The 15,229-nt window shown below is 42.4% G+C and overlaps 1 protein-coding gene across 1 annotated transcript in view; it reads right to left on the bottom strand.

Annotated features, from left to right (window-relative positions):
• Positions 1-747: 747 nt before the first annotated feature.
• Positions 748-15,229, bottom strand: part of LOC114063769 (gamma-aminobutyric acid receptor subunit rho-1) — a 30,929-nt gene continuing 16,447 nt past the window's right edge. Inside the window, exons 4-10 of the mRNA XM_027896285.1 lie at positions 15,145-15,212; positions 11,524-11,747; positions 8,159-8,241; positions 6,834-6,974; positions 6,248-6,400; positions 4,338-4,534; positions 748-3,493 (exon numbers count right to left, since the gene is read on the bottom strand). Coding sequence (XP_027752086.1) covers positions 3,209-3,493; positions 4,338-4,534; positions 6,248-6,400; positions 6,834-6,974; positions 8,159-8,241; positions 11,524-11,747; positions 15,145-15,212 — 1,151 coding nt within the window. The 3' untranslated portion in view covers positions 748-3,208. The remainder of the gene's footprint in view (positions 3,494-4,337; positions 4,535-6,247; positions 6,401-6,833; positions 6,975-8,158; positions 8,242-11,523; positions 11,748-15,144; positions 15,213-15,229) is intronic.

The following is a 15,229-nucleotide window of genomic DNA, read 5'->3' as shown; positions in this document are numbered from 1 at the left end:
GGGCTCCCTCAAATACCACATTGCCTTATGAGCAGATGCAGGAGAGGGAAGTCCCAGGGGTTTCTGCTTGCTCATCAGGACTTGCAGGGAATTTGGATCTGTTTTGTACTGCATCACTCGATTGCGCAGCATGTAGAAAGAAACATCCATTGATTTGATTACTATGAGAATTGTCTTTTACTAGGGAAGAAATAATTTATCATTCTTCACACCTTCTCAGTATTCTGTCTGTGACAGACTGAACTTTGCCTTTTTGCTGCTTTACCCTATCAGTAATTAGCATCGTCCTTAGAAACTACTAAAGGTTTCAGTCTCCCAACCTCTTCATTCGGACATAGATCTCTTCATTTGCTCATAGGCAGAACTTGCATCTATCCAAGATCCACACAGACCTGCCAATACTCTTCCGCTTCTGAAAAGAGCATCATCCCACGCTGGGCTTTGGGTTAACCACTGAGAAATGGGTCTGAATTATTTCGCAAAATATCACCCAAAGCAAGAAGAACAAGGACTGTAATGTACACAGTATGGAATGGAAAGCTTAGTGTCACCATTGTGGTGATTGTGAGTTTGCGTGCAGGCTTCTTAGCAGAGCCCTGCATGTGAAATCACAGGGATCTCCAGCCCTACCAGCACAACCAGATTTGAGGACATTTTGTATTTGTCTGGATCAGGTCCTGAGCAAAAAGGTCTTATGTACATCTATAAACTCATGGAGATCATTCTTTTGAGTTAGAAAACACACAATGCTGTACAAATGTGAAGTTTTATAGTGATTTTGAGTGTTTCTAGAAATAAACAAAAGCAGACAAATCTCTCTGATTTATTGTGGAAATGGAAAGCAGCAGAGTGTCAATGATTGGATACAAAAAAACGTACACTGAAAGGTTAAAAGCCAAAAAAAATGTGTATGTAAATATGTTTAATGAGTACAGTTGTTGATAGCAAACACTGACTGTATATGACATATCCTGTACTTACAGAGTACATCTATATACACATTTATATAAGACTGAAAAGGCACTAGAGTTTCCCAAGTAAAACACAAGTAAATTAACAGTGTAAATCTGAATACTGAGGTTGGGGAATCTGGTTAGGGAGTTGTGCTGCAAGGGAAACTTTGAAAAAAATCACATGGTAAGTCAGAAACAAGGTTCCCACTGAAAGCCAGGGAATCCAGAAGTCTGGCTCCCATTTGTATCTTCAGAATCTCCCTTAATATACTGATCAGGTGCCAAATAATGTATGTAGGATGAGATTAATGAGTCTCTAAAGGAATGTACAGTACTGCAGCAAACTACATAACATTAAGCTTCTTATGAAGCTGAAGAGCTTACTATAAAATCTGGCACTCCTGTTCGTGCTATTCTTAAATTGTAGAAATAAATGAGTTCTTAAAATACTGAGAATCTAAATACATTCCTGTGCAAGTAGTGCCCAAGAAATCTTATAGTTACTGGTCGTGGAGGGTGCCATCAGAATAAGGGAGGGTGGGCAAACCCAGTGGCCAGCCTTTCACCTGCTTTTGCCAGAGTGACCTTTCCCCTTTCATTTGATTGAAATGCTTATGGTTTAAAAAAAAAAAAAAAAGGTTTTTTTTTTAATCTAGTGGAAAAACTAATAGGAGAATGATATAAAGGGAACTTGATAAAATAAAGCTATGACAGTTTATGTATAGGAAAAAAGCAACTCTGTAGAAATGAGTAGTAAAATCTTATGGATGGGTGTGTCTCTTAATGATTTTTAGCTTTTGTGATTTTACTGCCTTACCTGTGGGGTATGAGCTATAAGTGCGAGATGAGTGTAGGTAGTTTTTCTGGTCATGGTTTTAGCAGTTGTAAGAAATGCTGAGTATGTTTGCATGACATTTATTTACATCAGAAGTGAAAACAACAACCAGCAGTGTTGAAACAACTGCAATGTCTGTGTCACGCGCCTGATGGCAGTGGCAGAACAGGCAGGCCACGGCAGATGTCATATAAGAAGATGCACTCTCCTTTTGGAGTCACAACTGCTTTGGTCTGATACTCAGAGCAGCTCCACCTGTAAAAGGCAACAGCGTTTGCTGTGCAGGGAATATTTCTGCAATTGGGTGCAAACTGCATCTCTAACTGAGCTGCTGTCCTATGGTGGAAGCTTTTTCTTACTTAATTCCAGAGTTTTTGGCATAGTATCTCTAGTAACTCAATACTGCTTTGTCAGCTGTTGAGCACCTTTCTGTTATGCTTTTACTAAGAACAGATGAACTTAGCTTTTCCAACAAGCAAGTACAATTACTGGTAGCTTTACAGGCTGCAACAGGTTCTCAGGCTGTACAGACTGGTAATGCTCAGGCTACCTCAGAGGAGAGAGGCTTTTCTTGGAGTAGTTTGGAAGGTTCTTTGTAGACACGATTGTCTTCACTGGATCATTTTGTAGAGAAATCTGTTTCCCCTCCCAGGAAACTCAAGAGCAAAGCTTCCAGTGACCCAAATAAGCACATCCAAGGACAGCTCCTGTGTTTCCCAGAGGATTTGGTTAGCATTGCAGAAGTCTGTGTTTTGTTCATCCCTTATTAAATTAAATGTGCATTGCAAGTCATATTCTAAAAAGTCAGTCAAAACAGTTTGGAAATATTTCCTTGTTTTAAATACAATCAAGACAAAGCACAAATCTGAAAGTATTCCTACTTGGACCTGTCATTGCAGTACTGTTAATGCAGCATGCATTAAGCTATGGATATTTTGTGTTTGTAATTACCATTTCTGACCTCGTCCTGCAAACATGCAAGTATTTGCAATTCTTTTATTTATTGGTATCAAACGTGGTAAGCCTGCTGAGTTGAGAGATGTATGCATGCACTCAGGTACTCAGAGAATGAGGATTTCAGGGGCACAAAATGAAGGATGCACCATATATAAGCAACTGGCAATTATAGTCACTTGTTAAAATAGTTTACAGTGGCCTGTGAGGCACAAGAAGGAACATAGCACAACTTCAAATAAGTATAAAATTTTAGATTGTATATCCTATATTTTGCTGAAATGTGAAACTTGCACAGTTATTTATGCCACAGATGAGTTGCCTCTAATAAAAAAAAATTAAATCTTGAAAAAAAAATCTATCTTCCTTCCCATTAAAACAATTCTCTATTTTCTTTCAGTTAGCCTATGAGACTGTACTTTCATTTAATGTCACAACACTCTGTGACTACAGAAGTTACGAATATCTATGAAAAAATGGACCAGTATATCAAGTTAAATAGAATGTATGCACCAGGGAATATTATCCTGGAGTACTTGTCGATGGCATGGGTGTCGATCCGCATGCTGACGTATCTCTGGTTTTTCCTCCTGCCCGAGCCCCTCTCAGACCCCAGTGCCAGATGCACCATCATTCGGTCCTGTTTGTCTCCGTTCTCGGACATGTAGTGCCCCAGCTCGTTCACGTCCCCATCGTTGTAGCTGCCGTCCATCATCATGGCCTGAGGCTGAGGGCTGCTCACACAGGCAGGCTGTGGGCACAAACAGGGGCAGGGTGGGTTTGGGTTGTGTCCAAATACACACACATCCTTTTCCTCCTAACAAAAGCAGAGGAGGAGGGGGAAGGCTGGGAAAATTCAGGCAGCAGGGACCCAAAAGGGAGAAGAAGCGGGTGGAGCTGAACAGCAGCCTTCTCTGTCTCTGTTTTCATGTCTGCAAGACGCACAGGCACAGGCAGGAAGAGAGCAGAGCTGCCTGTGGAAATGCTCATTTGGCTTCTGCAGAGGTTTTCAGGGTGTAAATAAAGGTTGGACCTGTACCTTGAAGCTGTTCCCTCTGAGGACAGAGGGAACCCACAAGAAGGAATGTATGAGGCTTGTCCCATTTGAAGAGAAGATTTTAGGCTGAAATTTTAGGTGGTTAAAATTTAATGTAGTGTGGGCAAAAGGGGGAAATTGGGGCGACTGTGTAAGCTTAGACTGGGCATGGCGAAAGGTGGGCAATATCTGCAATGTTGTCTGAAACCCAAAATGGAGTATCCAACTAATTCTATTCACAGGTTTGGATCTTCGGTATAAAAAAGTATCTAAAGGTAAAATCCCCAAACCTATCCCATCTCTACAGGTAGTGGAGGACTATATGTAGAGGGAGTTTGTGTCCTTAGACTCCAAAGAAAGAACAGAGAATTTAGGTGTGGGTTGTTTGTGGCAAATTTTTATAACCTGGAATGACTTGCTGGTGGTGTTTTTACAAACACTGCGTTCTCCCCCAGCAGCTGAGAGCAGCACACTGTAGTTGCAAAGTTTTGATTATTTCCAGACTTTTGCCACACCTTTTCCCAGGGGCATGAAGCTTTTTGGAGAGAGAAAACCTCACCTTGTCCCGAAGTTTTCTCTCCTTCCTCTCTTGCACCGTGGTCAGGTAATTCACAGCCGCGTATTCCAATACCGAGAGGAAGACAAACACGAAACTGACCCACAGGTAAATGTCCACTGCTTTGATGTAGGAAACACGAGGCATGGAGGCATTCACCCCAGTGATGATCGTGGACATGGTCAGCACGGTGGTTATCCCTGGAAATACACCAGCAGAGAGACCATTTTCAAACCAGACTCTTCATCACAAATACAGCTGTTGTTACAATTTCCTGACATCTGAATTTACTTTGCAGGATAGTTTTTCTCATTTGGGTGATAGGTTTCATTGCCTGAGGACAGTCCAGGCAGCCGTAATCTCTAACTGGGATTTTCTTGTCGTTTTGGTGAGCACAGCTCTAACTCTGGTCTCAAGGTTGTGCTAGCCTGGTTCCTCATCACACCACCAGCCTCCCACCCCATGTCCAGGCAGCAGCACTTTGACCCCATGCTGGCTTCACTCCACTCCAGGCTCTGGACAGTCCCTGGAGGGGTACAAGTACATGTATTTGAACTCAATGATCCTTATGGGTCCCTTCCATCTCAAAATATTCTATGACTCTACAAGTCTGAGTATCTCAGGTTCTAGTTCAGTTCCTCCAGAGCATGGACACAAGCAAAGCTGCTGCTTCCACCAGTTTCCCCTGTGTTTTCTATATGCTGGACTTCTCCTGGGAAGTTCTGCATCATGGGAAGTCACAGAAGTCACCAGCCAACTCTCACACTTGGTCTGTGCCCTCACTGGAGCAAAAGCAAAGAATAATGGGGCTCCACATGGCAATACTGCCCCAAATTACCCCATAGACAGCACAATGGGCCTATCAGCAAGGACAGGAGCCTCTGTAGCTCAGTGTTATCCTGGCTCTCAGGGAGGCTCTCTGTGGCCCTCTTATTTCAGGGGCTAATTATGTCACATTAGTGATCACTTTGAAAGTTGAAATTTTGTATACAAACACAAACAACTGATTCTACAGGAGTACCTAGGTGCTACAAAGCTGCTAAGGCAGTGCCTGTATCTTCTGAAAGGCCGCGGCTAAAAACCTTAAACTCCTTTTATTGTCTTAAGGCAATGGGTGCTGTTTCTTAAGGCCATGGGTGCTGTTTCTAAACTCAGACATGGACAATTGCCCCATTGCCATATCTGTTATGCCTCTATATATCCTCTCCATTGAAGAATATGACTTTAAGAATTAAGAAAATCCTGAGGTGTGTTGCCTAGAACAAGAGGAAGCAAGCTTGAGCTGAGAATCTGCAAAAACACAAACAGCACTTCGGTAAGGGCGAAGCATCCACTTTAGAAGGAGATTTCTGCTTCCATGATGACTCCTCTGACATACAGCTTCATCTGTCTGAAAGATGCTGCAAAAGGGGAAGCTGAATCCTTCACACTGCAGTGCAAACTCATTTAACACATTAATTGGCACAGCTCAGGTGGCTGTGTTACCTCCACCCTCCCTCCTCTAGCAAAACTCAGTAAACTGAAATTTTGTCTGGGCCACTGATACTGATTTTCACCTTCTCGTTCACTGAAGTCTCTGAAGGATTCTGAAAACCTTGTCTCTGTATGTGCCCTGTCTCTGCTTACAGGGATCTTTGCTCTCTGATTGGTACCATGTGCCTCTAGGGCCTGTGTGAACAGGGGAAGCAATTCCCTTGGCACCTCAGGGCAGGTGGAGAGTTTGCAGCAAGGGCAGTTCCCTGCCCATGGAAGGACACATGCCCTGTCCCTGGGAGAAATGTGTGACATAGCTGATTTCTGTGCCACAAGGCAACATGGGGGCAGTGCATAGCACAGGGGATTTAATTTTGGTGGTCAGGGCTGTGGTTGCAGCAATAGTCTCTTAGGTCTGCTGACTCCGAGATTGCTTTTACCTAGCGGTACTCTGGCAGGAACTGCTCGTCGGTCGATCCAGAAGGACACCCAGGACAACATGACCATGAGGGTGGCAGGGAAGTAGGTTTGGAGCAAGAAGAAGAAGATGTGTCGACGTAAAGTGAAGTTTATATAGAGGCGATTGTACCACCCTGTATGACAGAGAGAATGAAAACATCAAACTGTTTTCAGATGAGGTGATGTTTGCATCAGGAGAAAAGTGTCTCATTTTCTTTTAGAAAAACACAGTTAATGACTGCAGGTCATGGCAATTTACAGAAAAGATTCCCTACTGAAACAACTATAAAAGCCAAAGCATCTCTCAGGACAGTATGTTCAAGAGAACTTGGAAAGTTTAATTAATGTTAGGGCTTGGTGTGATCTTGAAGAAGGATTGTCTTTCCAGATCACAACTGTCAAGATGGAAGTCTGGGGCAAGGACAGCCACCTTGGCATAGAAGAGCGACAGGTCTGATGGGCCCCAGAGAGAACTCCCAATGGACAATCCTCCAAGACCAAGGTCAAGAAAGACAGTTTGCACCCCTTCTTCCCCCAGCCTACTCTGGCAGGCACTCTGGTACCCACCTGTGCTGCTGTAAAAGGCAAGCTTTGTGGTAGTGTGAAACTCCTGAATCAGGAACTGGGACAGTGATATCCTCTCATCAGTTTTCAGGGAATCGTTCCCATTCTTCCAGTAGAGCATAAGGTCATCTTCAGTGTAGGCATCTGGGGTAGCAGAGCAAACCTCAGTGCCCTGAGACAATTGCTGTCACCCCCACATCCCAGGGTGTGACCACCCACCCCCCTCCCCCCCCCCAGCTACCTGAGAGCTCCTGGCTGAAAGGGTCAAATGCCCAAAATGCCAGTCACCTAGGTGGTGAGTATGGTTGTGGCAGGGAGTGGACTAGCTCATTGTCACAGCCCTCAGGCCTGATGCCTGGTACATTTTGTAAACCCTTCTGTTTCTCATATACGTAATGTGAGTGTCAGGGAACCCACTGCATCAGAACATGAAAAATTATCCCATACAAACCTCCTAAAATCAGAAAAAAAAAAAAAAAAAGAAACTTAGAGGAAGAGCCTGCTTGGGGTAATGTGGTGAACAATCTATCAATGGTCTGAGGCATGCAGGAGGGAAAACTCTTGGGCAAACTTTCTGCCTATGATGCATACATGAACATTAGAGGTCGTGGTTTTTTTTAATGCGGAAATAATGGGAATGTTAATCCTTTCAGATGGGTTTAGTAGCAGCTTTTTACAGATAGGGAGAAAAAAATCACATGTAAATGTATTAAAACCAATTTAAGATTATAATTTCTTACTACAAGCTTAAGAAGAAGAACAAGAAAATAACTTGTAAAAAGCCAAAACTTTAAAATGTTGTTGTATGAAATCTAGGCAATTAATATGTGCATTATACTTAGGACAAGGGGTATAAGCTGGTTTTATTTCAAATAGGAGTAAGCAAAGTAAGAGGCAAAGGTGATTAATGTCTCTGTACCCGCTGTAGTTTCTGTACCAGGGAGGAGCAGACAGTGCACATGGAGGGCATAGGGCCATTTATCTCTGTGTTTGAGGGCACCTGGACAAGCGGGTGCTATTGGAGACTGCTGACCTGCAGGCAAGTGGCCCAGGTCCTCGTGGGGTGGAGGGGGCAGCTTGGCTGGCACTCAGGGATACTGGCAAGACAGTGCTTACAGCCGGTTTTTAAAATCACTGTGTTGGTACAAAGACTATCTAGTTCCAGTGAAAAAATACAGCCAAGGAGTTTTCTCGGTGTTGCAGTCTGCCGACTTTGGTTAGAGCTCCCATGAATGTAGCAGCAGTTTAATTGATGATATAATTAGTTATTGGTGTAATTAAATGCAGTTTGGGTGCCCTTGGCTCCCCAGCATCTCCACTTTACTTACAGCTTTCAATCTCCAGGGAACATGTCTGTGTGTCCAAGGGAAAGCGACTAAAATCCATGTTGCACATTGCTGTTACTGTAACTCTAGGAATAACAAAAATCACTTCATTAAAAACTTGTCCTCTTATATGACTAAAAAATAATAAAGCTGTGAGTTCAGTCTTTTATTAAGTGACTACAGCCAGTACCATTGAACTGAATATATCTCTGCAGACATCTGTCCTTTCAACAGATGCTTTTTACAATAAAATAATTTCCATTTATCAAAGCCATCCTAGTGCCTTGAGGGATCCAAGTAATTTTCTCTGCACATCACGATTTTCCAGCTGCTCGGTGAGAACCCAGTAATCACACATGGGTATCAGCCACCAGAGGGCACAGACAGTGCCTCGAGTTAAGGCTGGAGCTGGTATGCTCAGTGACCACCGAATGCTCTACCCCATCAATCAAAAGCTCTGGTCTTGCTATAGTCTGATTATCTCATTTTTAAGGCATAATTTTGTGTTTGAACTGGAAACATCCATAAATCTTGACTCAACTTGCTTGAACTCTAGGGAAGTAAATGAAAAGAAAAGGATCATTCATAATGGGGAAAGAATTAATGAGTTACAGAAGGGCTAATGGCAGACAGATGTCTCTCACATAATGATAAAAACACAATGCAGTCCCTTATGTTAGTAGTCCTGCACATGTGGGTTCCATCTGATGTTGCTTTCCTATTTGGATTTAGACTTTGAGTGAAATCGCTTGGCTCAGATTCATTGTTGAGGTGCCTGTGAGGTCTACAGTGGTATCCAAGAAAAGAGAAAACGAAGTCTGGCAAAGAACCTTAAGAAGGCAGGCACCAAGGAAAAATATAATCTAGAGGCAAAGGCATCCAGCAATAGGCAGACAGGCAGTAATGAATGAGCTGTTGGCTCTTAAGGGGAAACAGCCTTTGTATTTCCCCAGCATTCATGAAGCACTGCAACCTACAGTTGCTGTTGAATAAAAATACTGACACTCTGCCAATTTGCTATTGAAGACATCCGTGACCATTTTGTACAGAGCAATTGTTTAAGCACAAGACTGTGCATGGCAGGATCTGAGTAGTTTGGTGTTCTTCTCTTCCCGTCTACTTTAGATAATCATAAACGCTTGCAACACAGATGCTCGATATCATGCAGCTAAATGAAAGAGTATATAGGCATGCATGCTATAGCTGAATGTTAGGTCATAATATTGTCCTTTTTTATTGTACTGGTGACCAGAGCAAACTTTGCAAAGGCCTAAGGACCACTGGAACCTTGTCTAATTTGCCGAGTGAAGAGAAAGCTTTGATAATGAGAAGGCAGACGCTGTTCAGGCTGTGAATCCAGTGAACAGTAAGATAAAAATATCAGAGAACAAAAGAATTCTTGTCAAACTGGTGCCCCCTAGGGAATCAAGAATTTCTTAGCTTGACTTACTTTCCTAGAATCATAAAACAACCTTGGCAGGCTGAGAAGCTGACCTCCTCACTTCATGGCAGGCTCGGCTCCACCTTTGCCACTACTAACATTCCCTAAAGACCTCCACAGATTTCACAAGCAGTATATTCTGCAACTTTATCACTAGTTAAATCTATGAAGCTTGCTGAAACTGACCTCCTATCAGTCAGATTTTCCTTCTTGTTGTCCTTCAGAATATATTATCTATCATCTGATGCTTTCTTTATCTATCAGGTATTTTGTTATTTCAGTGTTGTGGAGCTGATGTCAACATTCTTGAATCAGAATATTGTACAGCAATTTCCTCTCTGGTAGGGTTTTATGGGTTATTTTATTGGTTATTTTTATGGGTTACTTGTTTTCTAACTGGATGGAGCTGCAGCCAAGAAAAACAGAAGCACAGATCTTAATTTTTTTAGGAGAGACAAATCATGCTGGATTTGTCTGGGGTAGAGTTAATTTTTTTGACATTATTTAATGTGGAGATATGTTCTGGATTTTTGTTGAAAACACTACTGATAATACAGGGATGTTTCTGTTGTAGCTGAGCAGGGCTTGCACAACATCAGAGCCTTTTCTACTTCTTACCCCACACCACCAGTGAGGAGACTGGGGGTGCACAGGGAGCTGGGAGGGGACACAGCTAGGATAGCTGACCCGAACTGATGAAAAGGACATTCCACACCATATGGCATCATGATCAGTATATGAAGTGAGGGAAAGAGGAAGGAAGGAGTGGAAGTGTGTAGTGACGGCCTTAGTCTTCCCCAGTCACCATGTGTGATGGAGCCCTGCTTTCCTAGGGATGGCTGAGCACCTGCCTGTCTATTGGAAGTGGTGAATGAACTCCTTGTTTTGCTTTTCCTGTGTGTGGGGGGTTTGTCTTACCTAGTAAGCTGCCTTTCTCTTAACTCACAATTTTATTTCCCTTTTACCATTTTAATTCTCTCCTCTATCTCACCAGGAGGGAGCAAGCCAGCAGCTACCTGGAGCTTAGCTGCCAGCTGGTGTTAAAATCACGAAGCAGATGCTCCTCACATAACATCTCCAAGTATGAAAGTGTTACTTATTAAAAAGAAAAAAATCCTGGTTTGATAGTGTTCAGACTTAGATCAGCTGATTAACGAGTTGGAAAATAAGGGAGAAATCCAGGCCTGGGATCACCCCTCAAATTAGAGGACAAAACAACGTTTACAAAAAACATCCCCTTCAAGGGGCTTTCAGGCATTTCACATGAAAAGTGAGAAAAAAAGCAGGAAGAGCCGAAGTGTTTGGGTTGCTGTAGCCATACATGCAAGTTACCAGGAGCTATATACCCTTGCTCTGAAGCTTGTCACTTCACTTGGAGATGTTCCTTCTGTTTTGTTGCATACCATAAAGTAGCCCTCGGTATAATTTATATTCTTTATAATTGCCTATAAGAATAGAAATTGCATGTTTTGCTGGGCACAGAGGCTTGTTGCATAATGAAGTGGATAACTATAGCTGCCCTGGACTTCTCTTTGTTACCAGACATTGCCCTTTTATTTAGATTGTGCCCTGCCTCTTCAGCATGCCCCACGGGGATTGCAGTCCCTGCTCCCTGCTGAGCTGCCCCAAGAGACTCCCACATTTGACTGCAACTTCCCAACAGGTACAGGGGCTAACTGTGCATACAAGGCCAAGGGACAGTGGTGGAATCAGCAACACTGGCTCAGAAATTGGAACAGAAATCTTCCTGCAACAGGCACTTAAATGAACTCGGACAGGGGCTCAGATGTCTGTGGATAGTCAGCATATTCATTCTTCTTTATGCTTTTTTTTTTTGGTATGAAGTCACGCAAAAACACAATACAGGAATCAATTAAATCACTTTCTCACTCCACTAATGGCTTTCATTGACCAAATGCAGCTTTACCTGAGGCTATAAAGTACCTTCCCATCTGGCTGGACCCGCAGCATGACATTGTCTGTGGTGGTGTCGTGGATGAAGGAACGCTTGGAGTGAACAAAGAACATGTCGGGAACCCAGATCTTCTTCACCAGTCTGCCATCAAAGGTCATGCTTTGGTTGTTGGTGCTGGGGAAGGACAGCCGCTCATCTTTCCAGTAGTGCCTCAGATAAAGCGTCATGGTGAAGTCCTGCAACAAAACAGGCTTGTGTCACAACTTATACCTCATCAGCATAGTAGTGATTGCTTCTCTCTGGGACAAACCATGAACTGAAAAGCACCACTCCTGAAGGCACATCCACTCCCCAGCTGCAAGGGACATGACCGACTGCAGCTTGTTTGTTCCTCAGGTCAGAAAGACTTATGGGGTTCAGAAATCAGAGGCCATACAGGTGGCAAATCCACCTCTGAAATGCATATGTTTCATTTAAGTGTCTGTGAGCCACTCCAGGGGCAAAAATGCAGACATGTCAAGGCAGCAGTGGATGTGGAGTGCTGCCGACTGCCTAATCCCCCAGCCATGAGATGCTGTGTTCCTGGAACAGGGAAGAAGCATTTGCTGCCTGCCATGCCATCTCTGCTGCTCCAGCAACTGCCTTACCCCAGGCAGCTGGAATAATGTGTTGCAGTGGTAGCTCTTCCTCCAGCCTTGACTCAAAATCTTTTTGACTCAATATTTGACAAAAATGCTTTGGGTTTTTTTTGCATGCTCCTTGTCTTTGAGCTCTATTGTATTTGGATTCAGACCCCAGGGACACGTATATTTGAGTTTGCCTTTTCCCTTGTTTCAAAGGAAGCTGTCACATATCTGAAGATAAGATCACACACTTGCTTATAAATATGTTCTCTTTGAGTGTAGTGTAATATGTTGCCCATAGAGTGGGGGAAGTGTCGAAATCTGAGCAGTCTGCCCTAGTGTCTGGAGTAGAGGAGATGAGATGGGTTTGTGGTGGAGTTTTTTTGACATTTGATTTTTTTTTTTCCCCACAGCACTTTCCAAACATTTTGAAATATGGGGAATTTTGATGTCTTTTTTTTCAATAGAAGTGATTTCACTTGCTGCCTATGCTATTATTATTACACTAGAGGCCAATATAAATCTCGGAAATGCTTTGCATTGCATCTAACCAAAGCTCCCAAAGCCACTGACCATGTAATTTCTTCTTTTTCGTAGAATTCATTCTCTAGCACTTTTCCCTGTTTAACAACAACTTTTGTTGTTAAAAACTTTTCCCTGTTTAATTTAAAGACTTTTGATCTGGGAAAGACTTAAATTTAAAGACATTTGATCAGGGAAACCTTTTACCCTGTCTCCTGTGTGTTAGCATGTCCTTTAGGCAGCAATAAATTGACAGATATTTGTTCTTTAGTGAGAAGCTAATGCCTCACTTTTTTTGCATAAATTTGTAATTATAGTTGCTGTGGAAAAATTTGGTATTGTCAGCTTTCATTAGGAAAGATTTATTAATACTAGTTTTAGGCTATTAAACTGGGAACCACAATATTTTATGACACATCATCTGAAAATCCCTCAAGCAACAACCATATATCTCCCTTCTTCTTCTGATCCAGTTCTCAGTGACACTATTAACTCTTCCTATTATGTTTGCAAATGAATTTCCAAAGCTGAGTGATGATCTCTTTTTTCCTTCCTGTTATCTTTCATCCAGATAATACAGCTGCCCCACACAACATGCAAAAGCTCTGTAATTTCAGGATCATTAGCCTATAATAATATATAGGCTACCTATAATAATACATATTTATATTATTTTAAAATGGGTTAGGAAAAAAAATTTGATTTGTGACATCCTAATGAAGTTTTATAACATCCTCTATTATTTTATCACTTTCTTGTAAATAGTAAGACAGTAACAGAAAAAAAGAGAAAAATTTATATAAGTAACTTCTCAAGCTTAAACTTAGTACAGAATAGATAACTGTCACTGATGTCTCTTCATTTTAGAAAGCAAGCAATGATCTTGCAAAGTACCATGGCTTTTTTTTTCCTATTAAGCTGCACGAGTGGAAAAGAATTGATTCTGACAAGATCAAGTCCTCTCCATCATTATTTTTCAAAGAGCTAAAATTGACCCTGAATGGGATTTTTTAACCCAAAGCCATACAGTGTTGCTGAGTGTTGAAACATGCTGTTACAGGATGAGCAGGGGCAGTATTCAAAAGCTATGAGAACTAATCCAAAATCACTATGTTTGTTTAAAAAAAAAAAGAAAAGGTTTGTGGTTTGCATTTTATTTGGTTTGGGGTTTGGTTTGGTTTAGTTTAGTTTTGTTTTGTTAGGGGTTTTTTTACTTAAAAATTATCAACACTAAGTTCTTTCCCTTTAATTTCAAGTCCCAAAGCTTTTCAGGTACTCTCTGGCCACCTTCACAAGCTTTCTCCTCAACCAGATGGGCTGGACCCATCCCAGGAGAGGTGAAAGCTCAGAATGCCTGTTGCTATCTGTCAGGGTGCCAAGAGCACCAGAGACTGGGGGATCAAATGGAGGGTTCCCCAGTGCTAGGGAGAATGCCCATCCCCAGAGTGCTGTAATCCTGCTGTACCCAGCAAGTGATGGGATGATATCTCAGCCCACTTAAAAGCTGAAACAACTGCTGTGAGAGGAGCCTGGTCTGCAACCAGTGTGGCTGCTGAATGGCAATTGTGCTGCTACTCAGCCATGTACCTGGCTTAGACATGGGAGGTCAGGTGCAGGCTCTTTAACCTCTGTCTGTTAATTAGGAACACAGAGAATCTGGGGCTCTACGAGAAACCTTCAGAGCTATTTGGTAAATCTGTTGAAAGATCAAGATATTTTGAAAAGTATTCTGTATTGGGGAGTGATTTTTTTTTTTTCTCTTTCTAAGCAAAAGCTGAGCTATTGAGAGACTCTGGGCATCATAGAGTGGTTTGGATTGGAAAAATGACCTTAAAGATCATCTAATTCCAACTCCCCGGCCATGGACAGGGACATATTCCACTAGATCAGGTTGCTCAAAGCCCCATCCAGCCTGGCCTTGACCACTTCTAGGGATGGGATATCCACAATCTGGGCAACCTGTTCCAGTGCCTCACTACCCTCTGACTAAATTTCTTCCTTATATCTGCTCAAAACCTACCCTTTTTCCATTTAAAGCCATTCCCCCTTGTCCTTGGGAGCTCTCTGGCCCCTGACCACCTCAGAACATGGCCAAAGTGAGACTATATCAACAATATGTAAAAGTGCCTTAAAGCTAACACATTAATTTGTATTCTCAGACCTTTTAACCTTGTTATCATTTTTAAAGAAAATATAAAACCCCAAATCCTTTAAGACAGTCTTAGCAGTGTTCTATCATTTTGTCCTAGAGAAAAGAAAGTGGCAAATTTCTTCCTTCTGCTTCAAGGGACATGAAATGGTAGCATGAGGTCAATAGAATTCATTGTCAGCAGATTCAGATCAAGCCTAAATCTGCCTCCTGGAGGCTGTGGAGTGTTTGTCCTTGGAGGTATTCAAACCCCATGGACACAAGCCCAGCTAGCCTGCTGTAGCTGGCCCTGCTCTCATCACAAGTTTGGTCTCCAGAGGTCCCATCTGTGACTCTTACCATGTCCACCTCAGAAATACTGTCCAGACTTTCAACTTGGACATCCACCCCAACAGGAATTGCAGGGCCTGAAGGGAAAAAAATT

This window comes from Empidonax traillii, unplaced genomic scaffold (genome assembly GCF_003031625.1).
Source record: "Empidonax traillii isolate 1590-97213 ecotype Southwest subspecies unplaced genomic scaffold, ASM303162v1 scaffold491:size805508, whole genome shotgun sequence".
NCBI classification, from domain to species: Eukaryota; Metazoa; Chordata; class Aves; order Passeriformes; family Tyrannidae; genus Empidonax; species Empidonax traillii.
Note: the sequence above shows the minus strand (reverse complement) of the source record. Positions and strands in the feature narration are given on the sequence as shown.